General features: G+C 44.3%; 2 protein-coding genes across 5 annotated transcripts in view; both read left to right on the forward strand.

The window, feature by feature from the left end:
* The window catches only part of BTBD7 (BTB domain containing 7), a 106464-nt gene extending 91342 nt beyond the window's left edge, over window positions 1-15122 (forward strand). For all 4 annotated transcript variants that reach the window (XM_050799012.1, XM_050799011.1, XM_050799014.1 and 1 more), the window contains 3 exons: window positions 3021-3199; window positions 6328-6804; window positions 9571-15122. In XM_050799012.1, the coding sequence (XP_050654969.1) occupies window positions 3021-3199; window positions 6328-6804; window positions 9571-10386 (1472 nt within the window). In that variant the 3' untranslated portion in view covers window positions 10387-15122. The remainder of the gene's footprint in view (window positions 1-3020; window positions 3200-6327; window positions 6805-9570) is intronic.
* LGMN (legumain) overlaps window positions 1-21559 on the forward strand; it is a 1022235-nt gene that overhangs the window by 475081 nt on the left and 525595 nt on the right. The window lies entirely within an intron of this gene.

A 21559-nucleotide genomic window follows, 5' to 3' on the forward strand; every position in this document is an offset into this window, starting at 1 on the left:
TATGCCTTGTTCACCTTAAAGAATAAATACTTTTAAGCCAAAACTTTTGCTTTATATTTTGTTTTGTATTACTAAGTGTATAGAGTTTGTCAGTTTACCCTTGAGTTTCTCAGCCTTGGTCTTACTGACATGTGCGGCTGGATTATTCTGTTAATGGAGAGCTGTCCTGTGCTTTGTAGGGTGGTCAGCTGCATCCCTGGCCTGTACTCACTAAATGCTAGGAGCACATATGTGCATGCATGCACACCTCTGCGAAAACCTTTTGGAAACATTTTTATGTTTCTAGACATTGCCAGTTGTGCCTTGTGGGACAAAGTCACCCATTTTGAGAACCACTGGTTTAGAGGAATTAAGTTTGTGGGGTTTTTTTGTTTTTGTTTTTTTATCACTATAGGGTATTTCTCAGGTTATAAGACCCTTTGGGAGGGTTAAATGCACTATTATACCTTTGAGTCTGTGGCCTTTCTAGCCTATTATACCTTTGAGTCTGTGGCCTTCCAAAATGTGATCACTGTGGGTTTCCTAGAGATCCAATTTCCCAAGCTCTGCTCTGGGAAGTTTACTGTAGCACAGGTTTATGTCTTATGACTTTAGGGGAATTGGCCATCAATCAGAGTATAACTGTCAAGTCCAAAAACGTTTGAGCATCAATAAATGTTTACTTTAACCAAAGAAGTCTAAAAAAAGCAACAGTGATCTGGTGGTCAGGAACTTGTAACTCTTGCTAATTGTCATTGCAAGATTCAAAATAAAAACCAGCACACTATCACAATATTTATTTCTGCTTATAGATGTCTATTGTAATTAAAGATGCATAAAAGACATAGTGACAGAACTTTTAATTGAATACATGTATTTTTTTCTGGGGCTAATGACTTTCTTCAGTTGTTACCTTATCAAATTTGGCCACTGCATATTTACTTGAAATATACATTAGTTAAAAGCATGAAGAGAACTATTTCTTTAGCTGATTTATGCAGATTTTGAAGCTTTGCTAATTAGCCTGGCTTTTTAGGCTTGAGTTACTGCAGTTGAAAATCAGCATAATTTAATCTTAGAACTTAATCTCAAAAGTCTAGACATTCTCAAGTAAATATGCTCAGAAAAATAAGGCTTGTCTCTCTATTGTTTAGCTAATGAGATATGGCCCTGTTCTGGTAGCATCCTGGCTGTGCTTACTTCCCTGCCTACCACATTCGTGAAAGGATAGATAGCTTGTTGCAGAGGATTAGAGGGCTCATATACTGGCTCTGTTACTTTGTATGACTTTGGACATGGTATTAATATTTTCTTTCCTGAATATTAATTTCCTCATCCATGAATTGGGGCTCATACCTCCTTTCTAGAATTGTGAGGATTTAATGAAGCACCATGAATAATATGCACAGGAGTTTGCCTGGCACAAAGTAAGCACTCAGTAAATGCTAGTTCCTTTTATCCCTAAAAAAATAACAATCACTGCTCTAGTCAGTTTCTCTCATAAATATTCATAGACTCCATCCCCTCTCCAGCCCTACAGCTACAGCCCTAGTTCAGGTTTCTTTTTTTTTTTTTTTTTTTTTTTTTTTTTTTTTTGAGACGGAGTCTCACTCTGTAGCCCGGGCTGGAGTGCAGTGGCCGGATCTCAGCTCACTGCAAGCTCCGCCTCCCAGGTTTACGCCATTCTCCTGCCTCAGCCTCCGGAGTAGCTGGGACTACAGGCGCCCGCCACCTCGCCTGGCTAGTTTTTTGTATTTTTTAGTAGAGACGGGGTTTCACGGGGTTAGCCAGGATGGTCTCGATCTCCTGACCTCGTGATCCACCCGTCTCGGCCTCCCAAAGTGCTGGGATTACAGGCTTGAGCCACCGCGCCCGGCCCCTAGTTCAGGTTTCTAACCAGTGTTCCCACCTCTCATCTTACTCAAAATTCTGTCTTTTACGCCGGCTGGTCAGCTGGCATACTTTTTTCAGAAAGGGCCAGATAGTAAATACTTCAGGCTCTGTAAGCCATACAGTCTGTTGCCTCTGTCTACTCACCTCCCATACAACAGCCATAGACAGTACCTAAATGAATGGGTAAGTTACATTCCAGTAAAACTTTATTTACAAAGGCAGACAGCAAGCTTGATTTAGCCTTCCAGTCACAGCATGCCTGCTCATTTTACATTAACATCAGAGTGCACTTGTTCACAGCTCTGATCCTGTCATCTTCCTGCAAAAGTGACTGCCTGTTGTGCACAGGGTACAGTTTAAATTCTTTATCCATGATCTGCCAGTAGCCATCTTTCTGCCTCCTCTCTTCACACTCTTCCTGCTTATAGCTCTGAACCCTGAGTTCTGCTGGCCATGCGAACCACTTCTGCCAGGCTGTCTCAGCATGTTTTACACACACCCAGTCCTTCTGCTCAGAAAGCTTTTTTTGCCCATCTGGTTTCCCTTCATTCTTCAAGAATCTGCTCTGTGTACACCTTGACGTCTTTCTTGTCTGTCCCCAATTTGGCTGCTGTGCCCCTTCCTCCCAGTCTCTCAGTGTCCTTTACATATTTCTCTCCAGGAGCATTTATGACCTTATATTGTATTTGTTTACTTCTGGTTTAGTTCATATCACTAAGCCAGAAACTTTTGAGAAGAGGAATCATGTGTTTCATTCTGTACACCCTAATAACCAAGTCCAATCCCTGGTGCATAGTCAGGACTCAAAAAATTATTTTAATAATAGAATGAATATATTTAAAGACTTCTGAAATATCCTGAGATTCAGATGAGAATGCATGCAAGTAAAAATGTATTTGAACTGTAAACTAAAATAATACAACTCAGGCTGTTCAGTATGATCAAGAGCCTTTTGAGCATAGTGAAATTTTAAAACCTTGAAAACTAATTAGAGATATATAAATGAGTATGTCCCCAGGAAATTAAAATACTGTCTAAAAAACATATAAGATTCTGGTATGAAATACATGCTTTTTTCCCTTGGGCTCACGGGGTCATCTTTTGTGTAGCTCAGGAATTTTGCTTGCCCACTGTTTTTCTCCTTCCAGTTCCTCGTCTCCTCATTATGAAAGACATGGTCAGACGACTGCAGGAACTGCGGCACACGGAGCAGGTGCAGAGGGCCTACGCCCTGAACTGTGGGGAAGGCGCCACCGTCAGCTATGAAATTCAGATTCGAGTGCTGAGAGAGTTTGGTCTTGCAGATGCTGCTGCAGAGCTGTTGCAGGTAGGAAATGACATTAAACTGTTTAAAATAGGGAGCCTCAATCACCAGACAGACAGTATTGTAGACATCCTGACGAGTCCTTGGCTTATTTCATTTTCTTTGTATGTGCCTTTTCACTGCCTTTGGTGTCTTTGATAACCTGCAAGTCCCTCCTAGTGAGAGGCAGCATCATGGAGTGGACTGAGCAGAGGCCTAGAATGAGAACTGGGTTTAGATCCCGGCTCTGCTGCTGATTAGTTGGTTAACTTGGAATGAGTTACTTAACCACCCTGGGCATCAACAGCTCTTCACCTGTAACATAAATTGTTATGAAGATCCAGAGTGCTGTTGTACAGCAGCTATATTTCTGGTATGTAGCAAGCATACAAGTGGTGACTGCTAAAAAATTCCATAGTGTGCATGCCCAAACAGAGATGGCATGGAAGTAGAAAATTCTGAACTTCCACTGCTCTCTCTTTGTTTGGTCACTAGGTTTGAGGTTTGGTCTACTACCACACTTACACACCTTCCACATGCCTACTTTCATTTCTCTTTTCCATCTTATAAGAAATTTCTTGCATGAGGGTTCAAACCCAAGGATGAGAATCAAACAATAAGTGCTTACCAGAAAAAAAGAAAAAACTTATTTCTAGTAATTATTAGGTACAAAAGCAATAGCACTGGTTTTGCAGTTAAGGTAAAATTTGTAAACTAGTCTGATCACAGCCACTGAATCAGAGCCTTAAATAAAATTTAATTTCATCTGTTCAGGTGATTCATTTTCTTGCTACAAACTCCAAACCCCTTTAATCCATACCCTTTAAAAGGGCAGGATGTGGTCAGGCACAGTGGTTCACGCCTATAATCCCAACTGAAAGGGGCCTGCCCCTCCACACCTGTGGGCGTTTCTCTCGTCAGGTGGGAGGAGAGACTGAGTTCTCTCGGTATTTATTGATCATTATCTTTACCATCTCAGAAAGGGGGATGTGGCAGGACAATAGGGTAATAGTGAGGAGAGGGTCAGCAGGAAAACATGTGAACAAATGTCTCTGTGTTATAAATAAGGTTAAGAAAGGGTGCTGTGCTTTGATGCGCACTTACATAAGCATCTTGGTGCATTAACGAGCAGTACTGCCACCAGCATGTCTCACCTCCAGCCCTAAGGCGGGTTTTCTTCTATCTCAGTAAATAGAACATTCAATCGGGTTTTACACTGAGACATTCCATTGCCCAGGGACCAGCAGGAGACAGATGCCTTCCTCTTATCTCAACTGCAAAGAGGCCTTCCTCTTTTACTAATCCTCCTCAGCACAGACCCTTTACGGGTGTCGGGCTGGGGCTGGGGGATGGTCAGGTCTTTCCCCTTTCCCTTCCCACGAGGCCATATCTCAGACTATCACATAGGGCGAAACCCTGGACGATACCTGGCTTTCCTAGGCAGAGGTCCCTGCGGCCTTCCCAGTGTTTGTGTCCCTGGGTACTTGAGATTAGAGAATGGTGATGACTTTTAACAAGCATACTGCCTTCAAGCACTTGTTTAACAAAGCATATCCTGCATAGCCATTAAACCTTGAGTAAACATGGCACATGTCTCTGCAAGCACAGGGTTGGGGGTAGGGTTACAGATTAACAGCATCTCAAGGCAGGAGAATTTTTCTTAGTACAGAACAAAATGGAGTCTCTTATGTCTACTTCTTTCTACATAGACACAGTAACAGTCTGATCTCTCTTTCCTTTCCCCACACCAACTCTTTGGGATGCCAAGGTGGGCGGATCACTTGAAGTCAGGAGTTCGAGACCAGCCTGGCCAACATGGTGAAACCCCCATATCTACTAAAAATGCAAACATTAGCCAGGTGTTGTGGCGTGGGCCTGTAGTCCCAGCCTCGGGAGGCTGAGGCAAGAGAATCGCTTGAACCTGGGAGGCGGAGTTTGCTGTGAGCCAAGATTGCACCACTGCACTCCAGTCTGGGTGACAGAGCAAGCCCACGTCTCAAAAACAAACAAACAAACAAAAAAGGATAGGCTGGACACAATGGCTATAATCCCAGCACTTTGGGAGGCCCAGGCGGGCGAATCGCTTGAGCTCAAGAGTTTAAAGACTAGCCTGGGCTATACAGCAAAACCCTATCTCTACAAAAAATACAATAAATTACCCAGGCATAGTGGTATGCGCAGTAGTCCCGGTTCCTTGGGAGGATTAGGTGGGAGGATCACTTGAGCCCAAAAGGTCAGGGCTGCAGTGAGCCATGATTGCACCCCTGCACTCCAGCCTGGGCGACAGAATGAGACCCTGTCTCAAAAAAATAAGTGAGTGAATGAATGAATGACCCTGTCTCGAAAAAATAAGTGAGTGAATGAATGAATGAATGAATGAACGAACGAACGAACGAACGAACGAATGAATAAACATGGCATAGGGTTCTTCAGCAAGTCAGCAAACCATTTTTAGGTTCTTTTTCTTCTTTTTTCCCCTGCTGTCCTAATTTTCTACTGAACATTTTTAGGTTCTTGTTTAGGTTGTTGATTTTCATTTTTTGCTACAGTTTTTCTCCTTAAAATATATAGTCTGGTTTTCTACTCATTCCTTTTCCCTTTGCCATTCTGAATTGTGTCTGAATTTGGTACCTTAAATTGCATGACATATTCTTTTATGTTTACCAAAATACTGGTCAAACTTAGTCATGTATAATGGGTAACGAATAGTATTTTGTAGTTTTTATTTCAGACAGAGAAGGCATAGATGTTTTGTCAGAAAGTTTCTAGAACATCCTCAGTTGTATTCCTTTCTTCCTTTGGCATTTAATGTTAATCTCTTAGCAAAGACATATTAGAGTTTGGTTTTATTACCGGTTTTTGCATTATCACATAATCTGAGATGAGTGACCTGCTTGTGGAGCATTCGATCAAGCAGCTTTCTTTCATGGCTGTGTCCTAGGCTGCACTCTGTGCCTTTGTGCTATAACTAAGGTGATTTTTTTTCTAGGGCTTCTGGCCTAGAAAAATAAATTATGCCTTTTATTCTTGCTGACTGTGGTTTTCTTAAGTACCTCACTTAATTCTCTCAGCCTATAAATTTCTATTTATGAAATCTGCTAATAAATGTCCATTTTTGTTTTTTGTTTGTTTTTTTTTTTTATCTTTCTTAGAATCCTCACAAATTCTTTCCTGATGAACGTTTTGGGGATGAAAGTCCACTCTTGACAATGAGGCAACCTGGGAGATGTCGCGTAAACAGCACCCCTCCTGCAGAAACCATGTTTACAGATCTGGACTCTTTTGTGGCCTTCCATCCACCCTTGCCCCCTCCACCACCTCCCTACCACCCCCCAGCTACCCCAATCCATAACCAACTCAAAGCAGGCTGGAAACAAAGACCTCCCAGTCAGCACCCTTCACGTTCATTTTCTTATCCCTGTAATCATTCGCTGTTCCACTCCAGAACAGCTCCTAAAGCTGGCCCTCCCCCAGTCTACTTGCCGAGTGTGAAAGCTGCACCACCTGATTGTACCAGCACTGCAGGACTGGGCAGACAGACGGTGGCTGCTGCTGCTGCCGCCACCACCACCTCAACAGCAACAGCAGCAGCAGCGGCAGCAGCAGGAGCAGCATCTGAGAAGCAAGTGGTAAGTCAGCACTTCAGTAACTTGCTTCATATTCGGTTTATGGACTCTTAGAAGCAATTTTCTTGGCCCCAAGAGGCCCACTGGGACTCAGCAGTGCCCAGAAGTATTGCTGACAAATGGCAGGCATAGACTTGAGGGGTATGGAAAAGAGGGAAAAACGCCAGTGTACTTGAATGAGAAAAGACAGGAGGAGAGAGACCAAGAGGTGTGTATGGAGGAGTTGAGTATCTTCTTATCTTTTTGCTCATTTGGCAGGATTAGGAAGGAATGGGGTTACTGAGCAGCATAAAGGAATATACCAGTTTCATGTTCTGTTCAAGCACAGGTCTACAATTTGTCCCTAACTTCTACTATTCTGTAAAATCCACTATTCTACCACATGCTTTAATGGGACAAGAAGCAAGAGCTACTTATACCTACTTAAGTACAGTATACCATCAGGAATAATGTGGCAAAAACTCCCCATTCAGAAGATGAGCAGAAAATGAGGCCTCAGGCGTGCCTCTGCCTCTGAAGCTCATCAGCAGAGCCCCCACTTCACTCAGAATCGTAGTAGCCAGGGCTAGTGGCTAGTAAATTGATAGAGGATTCTTTGCTTGATTTTACCCTGTATTAGAGGTTTTATATAATACACTTGAAAAACATAGTGATTTTTCTTTTCTTTTTTTTTTTTTTTTTTTGGCCAGGTGCCATGACTCACACCTGTAATCCCAACACTTCAGGAGGCTGAAGTGGGAGGATCACTTGAGCCCAGAGGTTCAGAACCAGCCTAGGAAACATAGTGAGACCCTGACTCTACCAAATAAACAGATAAATTAGCTAGATGTGGTAGCACATGCCTGCAGCCCCAGCTACTCATGGAGCTGAGGTGGGACGATCACTTGAGCCTGGGAGGTTGTTGAGGCTGCAGTGAGCTATGGTCACACCACTGTCCTGCAGCCTGGATAACAGAGTGAGACTGTCTCAAAAAAAAAAAAAAAAAAAAAAAAAAGGTTTTTAAGTCTTCCTACTTAGTCACGTGCTATCAGTAGCAAGTTAGAAGAAAAGATTCACCTGTTAGTTCAGGGAAACTTCATTAAAATATGGCTTATTGGAAGCTTGAGTCAAATTATGATCCTTTCTCAACTTTTTAACATAACCTCAAGATTTTATTTTTTATTTTTATTTTATTTTATTTATTTATTTATTTATTTATTTATTTATTTATTTATTGAGACGGATTCTCACTCTGTTGCCCAGGCTGGAGTGCAGTGGTGCGATCTCGGCTCACTGCAAGCTCCGCCTCCCAGGTTCAAGTGATCCTCCTGAGTGGCTGGGATTATAGGCGTGCACCACCACACCCAGCTAATTTTTGTATTTTTAGTAGAGACAGGGTTTCACCATGTTGGTCAGGCTGGTCTCGAACTCCTGACTTCATGATCTGCCCACCTTGGCCTCCGAAAGTGCTGAGATTACAGGCGTGAGTCACTGTGCCCGGCCAACCTCAAGATTTTATTATCTTCACCGTGAAACAAAAGATGATGCTTACAACTGGATCAATTGTCCCTTTGTCTTATCTTCCCCTGGTTCAACATGCTTGCATCTCTTAATAGCCAGCATCCTCTTAGATCTGCAGTTGAGCTCAGTGCACTGAAGTTTCAGCACAATCTTTGTAGTTTTAGCCTTTTTCTGGAAAATCAGCCTAGTCTGCCCACCATAGTCACTCTGCTTCCTGTCATGCCGCTTTGCCTGGGCATACAGAGATTCCTTGCCCTTCCTCTACCATGTCACTTTGTGGGATTGGTGTGTGCCACACTGTGACAGAAAGTCCGATGGGTTTCAGGAAGGTTCACCACGTTTGCCGGAGAACTGTTAGCACAGAAAGCCTTTCTCAGCTTCTTAGACCTCTCTACCTCCCCTCTCTGCTTCCCCCGTCCCAGAATGTCAAAGGCTGGCCATGTTTGGTAAGCCAGATTCCTGTCCTGTTGGCCCAGGCCCTCAGTTCTACAATTACAAAATTCTACTACTTTATATTTTAAATAAAACTCCCTTTAAAGGTAATTTATTTGTATGTTCATTACAATCTTAACTGTAATAATGAAAAATTGTAAACAACCTAAATGTCCAATAGTAGCAGAATGATTAAATTAAGTCATGGTTCATTGATGCAGTAGAACGTGACATACTAACTTAAAATGGTGATCTCAAAGATTTAGTGACAGATTATATATGTACTAAATTTCATTAAAATTAATATACATGCAAAGGAGAAAAAAAGAAAGACCTCAAAATGCTAACAGTGGTATCTCTGTTCAAAAGGTTGGAGTGATTTTTTTTGCCTTTATAGCTTTCTATATTTTTATAATTCTTAAAAATTCAGCCAGGAGTGGTGGCTCACATCTGTAATCGCAGCACTTTAGGACGCCAAGGCGAGCAGATCACGAGGTCAGAAGATCGAGACCATCCTGGCTAACACGGTGAAACCCGTGTCCACTAAAAATACAAAAAATGAGCTGGGCATGGTGGCATGCACCTGTAATCCCAGCTACTCAGGAGGCTGAGGCAGGAGAATCGCTTGAACCCGGGAGGTGGAGGTTGCAGTGAGCTGAGATCGTACCACTGCACTCCAGCCTGGGCGACAGAGTGAGATTCCATCTCAAAAAAAAAAAAAAAAAAAATCAGTATGTGTTACTTTTATAATTGGGAAACAAAATCAGTGAACATCATTTTTACAGAGGATGGGTCCTTTTTTTTTAACCCTCCCACCATTTTTGTCTCTGTCTGCAGCGAACACAACCTGTGCTGAACGATCTGATGCCCGACATCGCAGTGGGTGTGTCCACACTGTCACTCAAGGACAGGAGGCTTCCAGAGCTTGCTGTAGACACAGAATTAAGCCAGTCAGTTTCTGAAGCAGGACCAGGGCCTCCCCAGCATCTGTCATGTATTTCACAGAGACATACACACACTTCTCGGAAAAAACACACACTAGAGCAAAAAACAGACTCCAGAGAAAATCCACAGGAATATCCGGATTTCTATGACTTCTCAAATGCTGCTTGCAGACCTTCTACTCCTGCTCCCAGCAGACGCACCCCTTCCCCTTCGCAAGGTGGATATTTTGGTCCCGATTTGTACAGCCACAATAAGGCATCACCAAGTGGCTTAAAGTCAGCCTACCTACCTGGCCAGACGTCTCCTAAAAAACAGGAAGAAGCTAGGAGAGAATATCCACTTTCCCCTGATGGGCATCTACACAGACAAAAGAATGAGCCAATACACCTGGACGTCGTTGAGCAACCTCCCCAGCGGTCAGACTTTCCTTTGGCAGCCCCAGAAAATGCTAGTACCGGTCCAGCCCATGTCAGGGGACGAACCGCAGTAGAAACTGACTTGACTTTTGGGCTGACCTCTAACAGACCTTCACTTTCTGCGTGTAGCTCTGAAGCTCCCGAAGAGAGATCCAGTAGAAGACTGGCAGACAGTGAATCCCTGGGCCATGGAGCTCAGAGAAATACAGATTTGGAAAGGGAAGATTCCATAAGCAGAGGAAGGAGGTCACCAAGCAAGCCGGACTTCCTCTACAAAAAGTCTGCCCTCTGAGAGCAACCTCCAAGTCGTCTGTGCCTGAGATGTGAAACATCCCATTTTATGATGTAACCCAACAACTTACAGACCAGTTTATCAATGCCAGCTGATAACTCCGTTTCACATGATTTTGTTGTAGTTTTTGTGTATATATGTGTTTATTAGACACAGCATGCTAAGAAGGTTTGTTTTTTTTTTTTAAATGTTGCATCTGTCTGATTTGTGTTTGAACAATTATGTCGGGAAGCATTTTTAAGAACAAGCAGGCTGGCACTTTTTATTTCTCTTTACAAATGATGGAATTTTTTTGCACTTGTACATTTATTTTCTCTGTATTGATTTTATATCAGTATGTTAAACTTTATTGCCACATTTAAAGGACTGTATTTTCATACTTTTTTGCATTTTACCTTTCATCTACCAATCCATGTGCATTGGATTGCACACTAAGATGTATTTTCTTACGGAATAGTTGTGTTTATTTTTTAATTATAGAAATTCCAAAGAACAGCACGTCAGAATGCTCCTCTCTTTTCAGTAATTGTTTCAGTTCCGAGATCTTCCCGCTCAGCCTCCATAAATCTAATGTCCTTTTTTTTAATAAGTCCTAGGAGCTGGGCTTCATTCCTCCAGCGGGAGTCCAGTCAGGGTCCTGAAGTCTGCTGGTTCAGGAAAGAACAGGAAGGAGAAAAGCCTTCTGTGCCCAGGCTAAAGCTGTTATATTTCCAGTGTGGATGCAGTCAGAATCCCTGCACATTCTGGTCATAAGGATTAGAGTCACCAAATGAGGCTCCAAGGAGATCGCATCCCTTGGAATTAGAAAGCAGTGGAGACCGTGCACAGTGACTCACACCTGTGATCGGCACTTTGGGAGGCCGAGGCGGGCAGATCACTGGAGCTCAGGAGTTCAAGACCAGCCTGGGCAACATGGCGAAACTCCATTTCCATAAAAAAAAAAAAAAAAAAAAAAAAAAAAACACTAGCCGGGCATGGTGGTGCACGCCTGTAGTCCCAACTACTTGGGGGGCTGAGGTGGGAGGATCGCTTGAGCCTGGGAGGTTGAAGACTGCAGTGAGCCAAGATTGCACCACTATGCTCCTGCCTGGGCAACAATGAGACCCTGTCTCCAAAAAAAGAAAAAAAAAAAAAAGGCAGTGGAAATAGAGAAGTAACTTAAAGGGCACACTGACAGAATTTCTGGTTCTGAGCGTCAACTCTCCAGCTGCGATGGGGGAACTGACTGCTTGCTGCCTTTAATTGTCTTACTCTCTATGGGAAGAAAACAAAAGGGCTTCAGTCTCATGGATGTTATTTGGTGTTTGTAAACGTATGTTTTCTTTTCAACGATTTTCAAAGTATGTCTAAATTTTGGTGTTGGGTAATGCGTAATGCTTTCTCACCAACAGAAAAAAGGAAAAAAAAATGTTTTCAGTTAAACACTACATGTCCTACTTGAACTCCACGGGGACGCTGGTTTGGCATTTACTAAACCACTGAGCACATGGGGTCTTTCCGGATCCTCTCCCTTGGAAGGGCAATGTGTGAGCTAAGGACTGTTTTTTTCTTACTCTCCAATGTAAATATATTAGTATTTGAGTTTTTAAATCACTTCAACATTATTTGAGCATTTACTTTGTATTTTTACAAACACATAAACACACAGCCGTAGCACTTAGAAGAAAAGAGGCTTTCCAAACATTCCTTCTTCTGCAGGATATTTGGGAGCATTTTTTCTGTGTATGTATATATATAAAAAACCATGAATCACTCACACTCACTCGAAAACTATGCAGGGCTAGGAAGCCTCTACGAGCTACCGGATAAATGAATTACATGCACTTTGAAGTAAATAGGTTTTCTATTGGGTGTCAACAACTCTGATTTCTCCCAAAACTATAGTTTCTCTTATGGTCTTTTCCTCCTTTACCCTGTGGATATACACTCAGGAATAATCTGACATTTTAGAAAAACCCGAACAGTAGATAGTCTCCAAGATGGGAAACATGTCGTGTGTCTGCACACACCGGCAAACTGCCGCCGCTCGTTCTGCTGCCTGACTGGTTAGCTGCTGTGCGGGTGCATTCGGTGACGCTGCTGGTGCAAGCTCCCGAGCTCCCAGAGTTAACACTAATCTGCAGGTCGGCTGTGCATCGCATTCGAGGCTCCTTTTTTAAAGAGAAAAACATAGGCCTCTGTTCTCATTTGTAAGAAATTTGACTCATAATAGAAGACGGTGTCTTTTGAAGCCCAGCCTCTGTCTGTCTTCAGAAACAAAAGCGAATGCCATCATATTCCTTGATGTGTGTTTCTACCACATATGTATGTTGACATGTTCATGTACTGCGCCGGTACCGCAAGTAAAACTCAGTAGACCTAATTTGGATGGGGAGAAAAAACTCATCCCTGACCCTTTTTTTTTTTTCTCCAAATGTTAGACCAGAGATGTTGATCCCACACATTCATTTTTCTGAAAATTTATGAACTATTCTCTCATGTCCCTGAAATATAATTATAAAAGTAAATGGCCACTATTCCTAAGATTATTTAGTTTATAAAGTTTGCTTTTAATCATACAGCAGCTTACCTGGCTAAAACTATGTGTATAAAGGGAAAACTTGCTTTAATCTGTGGGATTGCGGACTGGTGTGACTTGCAGAAGGTTAACAGGTGTGGGTTTTGTGTGTGTTAGTTGAGGTGTTAGTGGACTTTTAATGTATCTTGTGAAATATGGTTACTAGGGTAAGTTGAAGAGCTACGTGCCTCTGGCTTTTGAACCCATCTATTAAATCTTTTTTAATGCTGTACTAAGATAAATGTGAAATCTAAGTAAGGTTGCTCTCAGAAAAAAGCATATATATGTATAAAATAAAATTTAGGCCATGGGAACTGGCATTTTACTTGGTGTAGGAATTTAGTGAGAACCAAATCACAAAAATACCAGATCTCCTTTTGAGATTGTGGACAATCAGGCCGTTTGGACAATCACCACTTCCAGTGCCCGCTGTGTGTTGAGGTTAGAGAACTACCGTTTACATGCCAGAGCCAAGAGGGGACATTCAAGTTTCTTAAAGATGCTGTTAGTCTTTTTTCTTATGTTATTGTTTTAGTTTTGTGATTTTTATGAATAATTTTAAGTTCAGAGTCAACCCGTGGCTCCTAAGGAAAAAAACAGCAGCATGAAAGGCAAAAAGTATTTGAAACATAGTTGTTTAAGTTTTCCATGCCCGTTCTCACATGCCCCCTTCAGCTTTATTTCTGGGAACATGTCCCTAGACCTCAGCTAGCCTGACACTGCAATAACCCGTTAGGCTTTGAGACTTTTCAGTGAATTCTTGACATTTCAGTCTTCTTATAGAATTCTTTATGAAGCCTTACCTAATTCTTGTTTTTGCTTCCTCAGAAACTTTATTATACCTGCCATCCTTCATTGGATTTTTGTTTTGGTTTGTTGTTGCCATTCTAGCAATGAGCTTAGTCCTTGTATATCTGCATTAAGGTGCCGATGCAGAAGGCAAATTGGAAGCACGCGCCAGCGGCAGTGGGGCTTAAAGCCGACCTCCATGCATCATTCTCTAGAGTTGAAAGGACTGACATTTCTCAGTAACTACCCGGCAAAATATATATTTTCATAATGCTGAATTTAGAAAAAAAAAATGTTTCATGAAACACTTGTAAGATACTTATTTTGAAATTAATTATAAGGCATTCATATTTTTAGGACTGAATTCAAAGGGAAATGCTTCTTTGACTTTTTTTCATTGTTCGGTTGACTTTCAGCTTTCTGGAGTGACTATTAAAGCAGCAGTGATGGGTGCTATTCCTGGTTCTGCGGTAGTTTACTTTGTCTACTAAGTGATTTACTTTCAAACCTCATTACAGATAATCTTACTAAAAGACTTAACATGCACACTGCTAAAAGGTGTTTTACTGTTTTCCATTAACGCTGTTGTATGAACAATATTTGGTGACATGTCTTTTTGTCCTGTAGATTGTCATATCTGTTATGTAGTTATCCTATTGGCAAGTCCTTTGATTTTTTTTTTTCCTCTAGAAAATCCTCAGACTGTCAATCTTCCGTATTCTGAATATTATAATGCTGTGGCCATTTCTAGAGAAAGATTACTTGCAAGTGTGTGTCTTGAAAATAACCTCTTGTATTTGTGTGTTTATGTGAGTTCTGTCTAAGAGGTCAGATAAGCTCTGGAAGCTTCATCATCTGTACCTACACGTGACTGTATCTGGGTTACATGGGCAGGCGGTACCAAGTCCTGCTCTTTGATGGGGTGGCTGAGAGAGAAAGGTTCCTGAACTCTCCTTGCTGTGTACGCACCACATCTGTACTTCAGAGCGGTGGAAAACCATCTACAACACTGCATTTCTTGTGGTTGTGCTGTTACTGGTATAAAGTCAAGTGCCTTCAATGCTAAAGGCTCAGAAATTTTTCTTAAACTGATTTCATGTCCTATGCAAGTGTTTTCTACAACCTGCATAACCAGTACTTTGTAAAACTTGTTTACGCTTCAATTGTACATAGTGATTTTTAAAGAAATATATAGTATTTTTATTTAGGTACCTCCAAACTTGAATTCGTCTGTGTGAAGCATTGTAAAACGATACATTTCTCTTTTGAGTACCATTACAGTTGTACAGAGGTTTTCACTGCTTCTATTTTTCTACTGTTACTGATAAGCATGTAACACTGACTTTATCCTACATATAGTTGGCATTTCAAATAAATGGCTTGTATAGAATCTGCTGAGTTGGATACAGTCTGTTTTAGCACTAGTGCAGCATATAGTCTTCCATTATAGATGTCATTGCACCCCTGGAGGGTAGAATTGGGAGGTTTTCTAGGTTGATTTTCTCTCTGTTTCTAGGATTTCAATCATTCAAGGCATTTTATTATCATCATCATCATCATTGTTTTCTTGGAAATCACACATTTTATTCTGAATTACCAGTTTCATTATTTTCTATTATTTCATTGAGATATTTCTGAGAAATTTTATTTTACAAATTTGAGTGAAAAGTTCCTCTCACAGGGGTCTGCAGGATTGCAGGAAGCTCAGCATGGCGCCCATGTGAACCAGGCACCTGGATGTGTCCTGCTCTTCAGAGCCCTTCGAGGGTCAGAGACCTGGCCTAGATTCTGAGCTTTGCTTTTGCTTTCACACCCAGGCTTAGTAATATTTTCCAATTTCAAAAGGAAATGAGATCATGATCTAGAGTCTAGGATTCTCAAAAAAAAAAAAAAAAAATGCAAAATAGAAAGTTTTCTAATTTCTATTTTTTTAAATGGCTACAAAAGAGCTCTTATTTTTTATTTTTTATTTTTCAAACAATGTCTCGCTCTGTCACCCAGGCTGGAGTACAGTGGTGTGATCACGGCTCACTACAGCCTCGATTTCCCAGGCTCAAATGATCCTCCCACCTCAGCCTCCTGAGTAGCTGGGGCTACAGTCAGTGTTACACCACTATGCCTGGCTAATTTCTAAAATTTTTTGTAGAGACGGGGTCTCACTACATTGCCTAGGATGGTCTCAAACTCCTGGGCTCAAGTGATGCTCCCACTTCAGCCTCCCTAAATGTTGGGATTATAGGCATGAGCCACTGCAACCGGCAAGCTCTTACTTTAAAATGTTTTTTATCGTTTCAGTGCTAAATTCTGTCCTAGCATCTCAGTCTTCATGCCTCACTAACAAGTTATTGCTTTATAGTTTGTAACCATCTTAGGTTTAACAGAAGGATATAAAGATACAATCTAAGGTTTCTGTGGGTGAGCTGCTTAAATCTAAACAAGAGAATTGAATAAATCAGCGTTCATTTCTGCACTTGTGGATTATTCCTGGAAAAATGAACTCGGGCTAGCTTCCTGAGCCACTTCAGGCTTTACCTCTCCTCAATCCATTAGGGAATACTTCTTGAGTCCACTCCTCCTGGAGTCTGGGAATATGGAGTGGCAGACCAAACAGATGGGATCCCCAGTCTCAGAAACTTCCACCTCTAGCTGGAAATGACTTTTGTCCTAAAAACAAAACAAGGCCGGGTGCAGTGGCTCAAGCCTGTAATCCCAGCACTTTGGGAGGCTGAGGCAGGTGCATCGTGAGGTCAGGAGATCGAGACCAACAAGGTGAAACCCCGTCTCTACTAAAAATAGAAAAATTAGCTAGGCATGGTGATGCGTGCCTGTAATCCCAACTACTCGGGAGGCTGAGGCAGGAGAATCGCTTGAACCCGGGAGGCGGAGGTTGCAGTGGGCCAAGATCACACCACTGCACTCCAGCCTGGCAACAGAGCGAGACTCCGTCTCAAAACAAACAAAAAATACAAGGCAGTTATCACAGCTAAGGGGAAGACCAGCTTGAAATGGCCCAGGAATGAATGAACAGGAGGAGAAATGCTGGAAGCAGCACTAAACACTTAATGTAATTTTTTTTAATCCCTCATTGAGTTAGGAACTCTTTCCTTTGCTCCTCTGTGAATTAAGTACTATTATTTGTGCCATTTTACAAAAGAGAAAAGCCCGGAGATACTGAGCACCTTGTCCAAGCCAGAAAGTTGGCAGAGCTTGGGCTCAAACCCGGGCAGTCTGGCTCCAGAACCCTAGTCCTCAGCCATTGTGGTGTTCTGCGCACCAGGAAGTCTGGTGGTCTGGGCAGAGGGGAGTCTAATGTGCAAAAGGTGGAAGCGGCTTCAAGGATGGCAATCATTTTTTCATCCTGTCAGTTTTTCCGAACGTCGCTAGATGCTGAGACAGCAAAGTCGTGAACAAAACAGTCACAGTCCCACTCAAAACATTTTTGAGTTTCCAAGAAGAAAAGACATTGAACTATAGAGGTAAGGCTCAATGTCTCACTGGTCCCAGGGGTGGGAAGGCTTCGTATGGGAGTGACCTTGAAGGTGCAGGTGAAGGAAGAGACAGAGCAACAGGGCGAGGATTTGGGAGGGAGGGCTCCATGGAGAGACAGAGCCTGGACAGAGCGCAGGGGAGTGAGAGGGGGTGTGGGACCCTCCTAGGGCAGGGTGAGGCTTCCAAACGGCAACTCTGAAAGCTACTAGGGCATCATACGCTGCGGCGTGGTTGAAAAGAAGCAGGAGTAGATTGAGAGATCCAGACAGGAGGCTGGCGTAGCCGTCCAGGGGAGAGCTGCCAGCAGCCAACAAAGAGAACAGATTCAGAACCTGCCGACGGTGCCATGTCTGCATGACTAGGTGCTTGCTCAGTGTGGGAAAGGAGGGGGAGCCAGATCTGGGGGGAAGACGGAGTTAGTGTTGGTCATGTTGACTTGGGAATGATTGCCAGGCAGCCAACTACTAGGTGGCAACTAGGTGTCAGCTGGGAGTCAGAGGAAAAGATTCTAGTTGGAGGCTGTGTGGGGGTTGTCCATGTATATGGGTGGCACTTACGGCCTTGGGAGTAGGTGGTGTGATTAGGGGAAAGGTTTAAAGGAAGAAGAAAGAGGGCTTGAATGATGAACTTGGGGGACTCCAACTTTTCCAAGCCAGCTGGAGGGAGTTGCTGGCCAAGGGCAGCCCAGCAGACAGAAAGCAAACCAGCAGTGTGCTGCTCAGAAGACCAGGCTGGGACAACTTGAGAAAAGAGGGAATGTGATCTTCAGAATAAATGAAGTGAAAGAAGCAATATACAAAAAATTGCATCCATATGCTCCCATTTGGAAAGAAGACAAAAAAAGGAAATGGATGCAAATACATACATAATTATTTCTGCAGCCAGGCGCGGTGGCTCACGCCTATAATCCCAGCACTTTGAGAGGCCAAGGCAGGTGGATCATTTGAGGTCAGGAGTTCAAGACCAGCCTGGCCAACATGGTGAAAACCCATCTCTACTAAAAATACAAAAATTAGTTGAGTGTGGTGGCAGTGGCCTGTGATCCCAGCTACTCCAGAGGCTGAGGCGTGAGAATTGCTTGAACCCAGGAGGCAGACATTGCAGTGAGCCGAGATTGCGCCACTGCACTCTAGCCTGGGTAATAGAGCGAGACTCAGTCTCAAAACAAACAAAAATTCTGCAAGAATCTACAAGAACGTGCATAGGACTGCCTCTGGAGAGGGATACATGCAACTGCCGATTAATGGCAGCCTTTTTGTACTGGTTGAGTGTTTAAATGATATGCAGGTATTACTTTTTCAAGTTAATTAAAGGTAAGAGATTAAGGGTCAATTCCACCCCTCTCCGAAAGTTAACCCTGTGGCTGCTGTTCCGAGGTTTTGGAAGATCGGGCCCCTAAGGCGGGTTGGGTCAGCTGCAAGGAGAAGGTGTAGAATTGGAAGAGCAGTTTGGTGGCAGCTGGAGAGAGAAGTCAGGTGGGGCAGGTGCGAGTCTGAGTGGGAGGTGAGAAGGTGGAGATGATCTGTGTAGACAGCCTTTTTGAGTAGCTTAGTGGTGGAGAGGAGGGAAACTGAAGGCATTGTGAGGAGTGAGGAGACTACCGAGCTGTCCCTGGAAGCTGGCTGGGGTCATCATTACTGTCATCTTGTGGGTCAGTCATGAGAGACCTTGTCACACACGTAGGCTTCCCTTGTCCTCCGGGAAGCTGGTTGATTTATCAACAGGAGAAGGAGGTCGGCTCCACATCATTTGTTCTTTTATATATATACTTTAAGTTCTGGGTTATATGTGCAGAATGTATAGGTTTGTTACATAGGTATACACGTGCCATGGTGGTTTGCTGCACCCATTAACCTGTCACCTACATTAGGTATTTCTCCTAATGCTCTCCCTCCCCAGCCCCCACCCTCTGACAGGCCCCGGTGTGTGGTGTTTCCCCCGTGACCATGTGTTCTCATTGTTCAACTCTCACTTATGAGTGAGAACGTGTGGTGTTTGGTTTTCAGTTCCTATGTAAGTTTGCTGAGAATGATGGTTTCCACCTTCATCCATGTCCCTGCAAAGAACATGAACTCATCCTTTTTCACGGCTGCATAGTATTCCATGGTGTATATGTGCCACATTTTCTTTATCCAGTCTATCATTGATGGACATTTGGGTCCCATCATTTGTTCTTAAGGATTCCTCACTTCCTACTTGCAGCTCCTCTCTCCGGGTGTTCAGAAATCATTCCACGGTAGCTGCTAGTTTGTTTTAGAAGCCTCTAGGGGACACCTGTCAGGTCACCAGTCCATAGTTTCCAGAATCTACCATCCCACACCTAAAAGTACAAAAGCAAATGAATTGAGACCTATGGTCATTTCTGGCGTTGGGGTCCCTGTCTCTCTCTCGGTCGTCCTACCTAGAGTGCTATGAATAGTTCCCGAGTCACTTCTGCAGGGCCTCCCGACTCCTTCTGCCCATGCTCGCCTGCTTTTGCTCTGCTTTTTCGGTTCAAGGCTGTCCTCTCACAGAAAGTATGGAAGTGAGTCATGTGTTTCCACACTCCCTGTAGTCAGCTAACTGTCCTTGCTCCACACCTGGCTTTATACATTGCACTCACGGTCTTGGGGTTTCTCATGGGCATCACCCCAGTCTGGAGTTTAGCTCCACGGCCCACCCAACAGGTCCATCTGTCTCCAAGCCTCTTGCCTGCGGACCCTTTTTTATTCCGTCTCTGAAACCCAGAGCTCACTAGTTCCATACAACCACGTCCGTTTCCTCCGGTGCCAGCCCCGTGCCTTTCCCCAGCCTGGGATTAAGCTGTGCCCCTCGGAGAGCTTGCCGGTGCTTTGAGCCTCATCTCGCAGAGCCTTGGATTCGGGCTCTCATGCCTTGTCTCCAAGCTTTGGGGACTGTTCTTGTGCAGGCTGTTGGCCTGTGGAGGGTCTTCAGAGAGGGTGAGGAGGCAGAGCCAGGAAAGCATGGCTGGGAGGAGGGAGGAAGGCAGGAGGAAGGCCTGCCCGGGCTGGGGGATCCTCGGGGTACCTGCAGGGCGGGGCCGGGGCTGGGCCTGCATCTGCCACTTCCTGGCTGTGGAAGCTGGGGCAAAGCGCCTAACCCCTCTCCTCATCCTTAAACTGGAGATAATGCGAGTGCACTTCTTGAGCGCTGGTCGCGGGCTTTCCATGTCTGACCCACGATCCTCAAGTCACCCTGTGCAATAGTTCTCATCCTCAGGTTCAGGTGAAGAAAATCCTCCTCAATACCTGCCTTGCAGGGCTGCTACGGGCTCCTGTGGGCACCTGTAGACGCCTGCACTCTCCTGGAATTCCTCACCCTTCATCTAGCTAGCTCCACGAATACCCTCCATCTCTGGAATCTTCTGGTACAGTCATTGCCAACCCTTTTGGCACCAGGGACCGGTTTCATGGAAGACACTTTTTCCACGGATAGGGGTGGCGGGGCGGGGCGGGGGGCGGTTGGGGAGGGTGGGGGGTGGGGAGGTTGGTTTCGGGATGATTCAAGCGCATTGCTTTTAACATTGGATTCTCATAAGAAGCGCGCAACCTAGATCCCTCTCATGCGCAGTTCTCAATAGAGTTCTCCTCCTATGAGAATCTAATGCCGCCGCGGATCTAACAGGAGGCGGAGCTCAGGCGGTAACACTCGCCGCGCACCTCCTGCTGTGTGGATCCTGACGGACGATGGACGGTACCGTGGGACCCTCGTTCCAGCAGAGGCACCATAAATGCCTCCCTGCCCTCTGAGACTGATGTAAAAGCAATTGTTCTTCCCATCTCTCCATGTTCCAGCGGAGCCACTGAAGTCCCTGGGAAGTCCAAATGTAAGTGACCCCGAGAGACCTTAGTGCCCCCAACATCCCACCATTCCTGGGCTGCTGGGACTGGGTTCTTTGCAGAGTTGCAGTCAGGTGACCCTGTGCCTGCCGCTGCCGCTCTCCCTCGCCAGGCTTCTTCCTACAGAAGTCCCCGGATGACACCCAAGGTTGTTTCCCCGCCCTGCTCAGGTGTCCTCCCCCATCCCCAGTGCCAGCGTCCTTGTGCTCCTACCCCGCCCCTCCTGCCTCCTGCCCTGGCTGCCCTCCTAGCTCCTCCTCGCCCACTTAGCCCTCTCCCAGGACGTGGGCTCCTTCTCACTCTTTCCACGGACTGTGTGTCAGGAAGAGTGGTGGGAGACGTCTCTCTCTCTAACACCCCAGCACCTCTCCAGCCCCCACGGTCCAGTGTCCCACTCCCACCCTTGCAGCTGCCACCCCCAGTCACTCCTTTCGTATCCTGAAGGCTTTGGCTCCAACCTCACTAACGTCCTCTCTGGTGTCATCCTGGTAGCTGCCTA

Source organism: Macaca thibetana, chromosome 7, assembly GCF_024542745.1.
Source record: "Macaca thibetana thibetana isolate TM-01 chromosome 7, ASM2454274v1, whole genome shotgun sequence".
NCBI lineage: Eukaryota > Metazoa > Chordata > Mammalia > Primates > Cercopithecidae > Macaca > Macaca thibetana.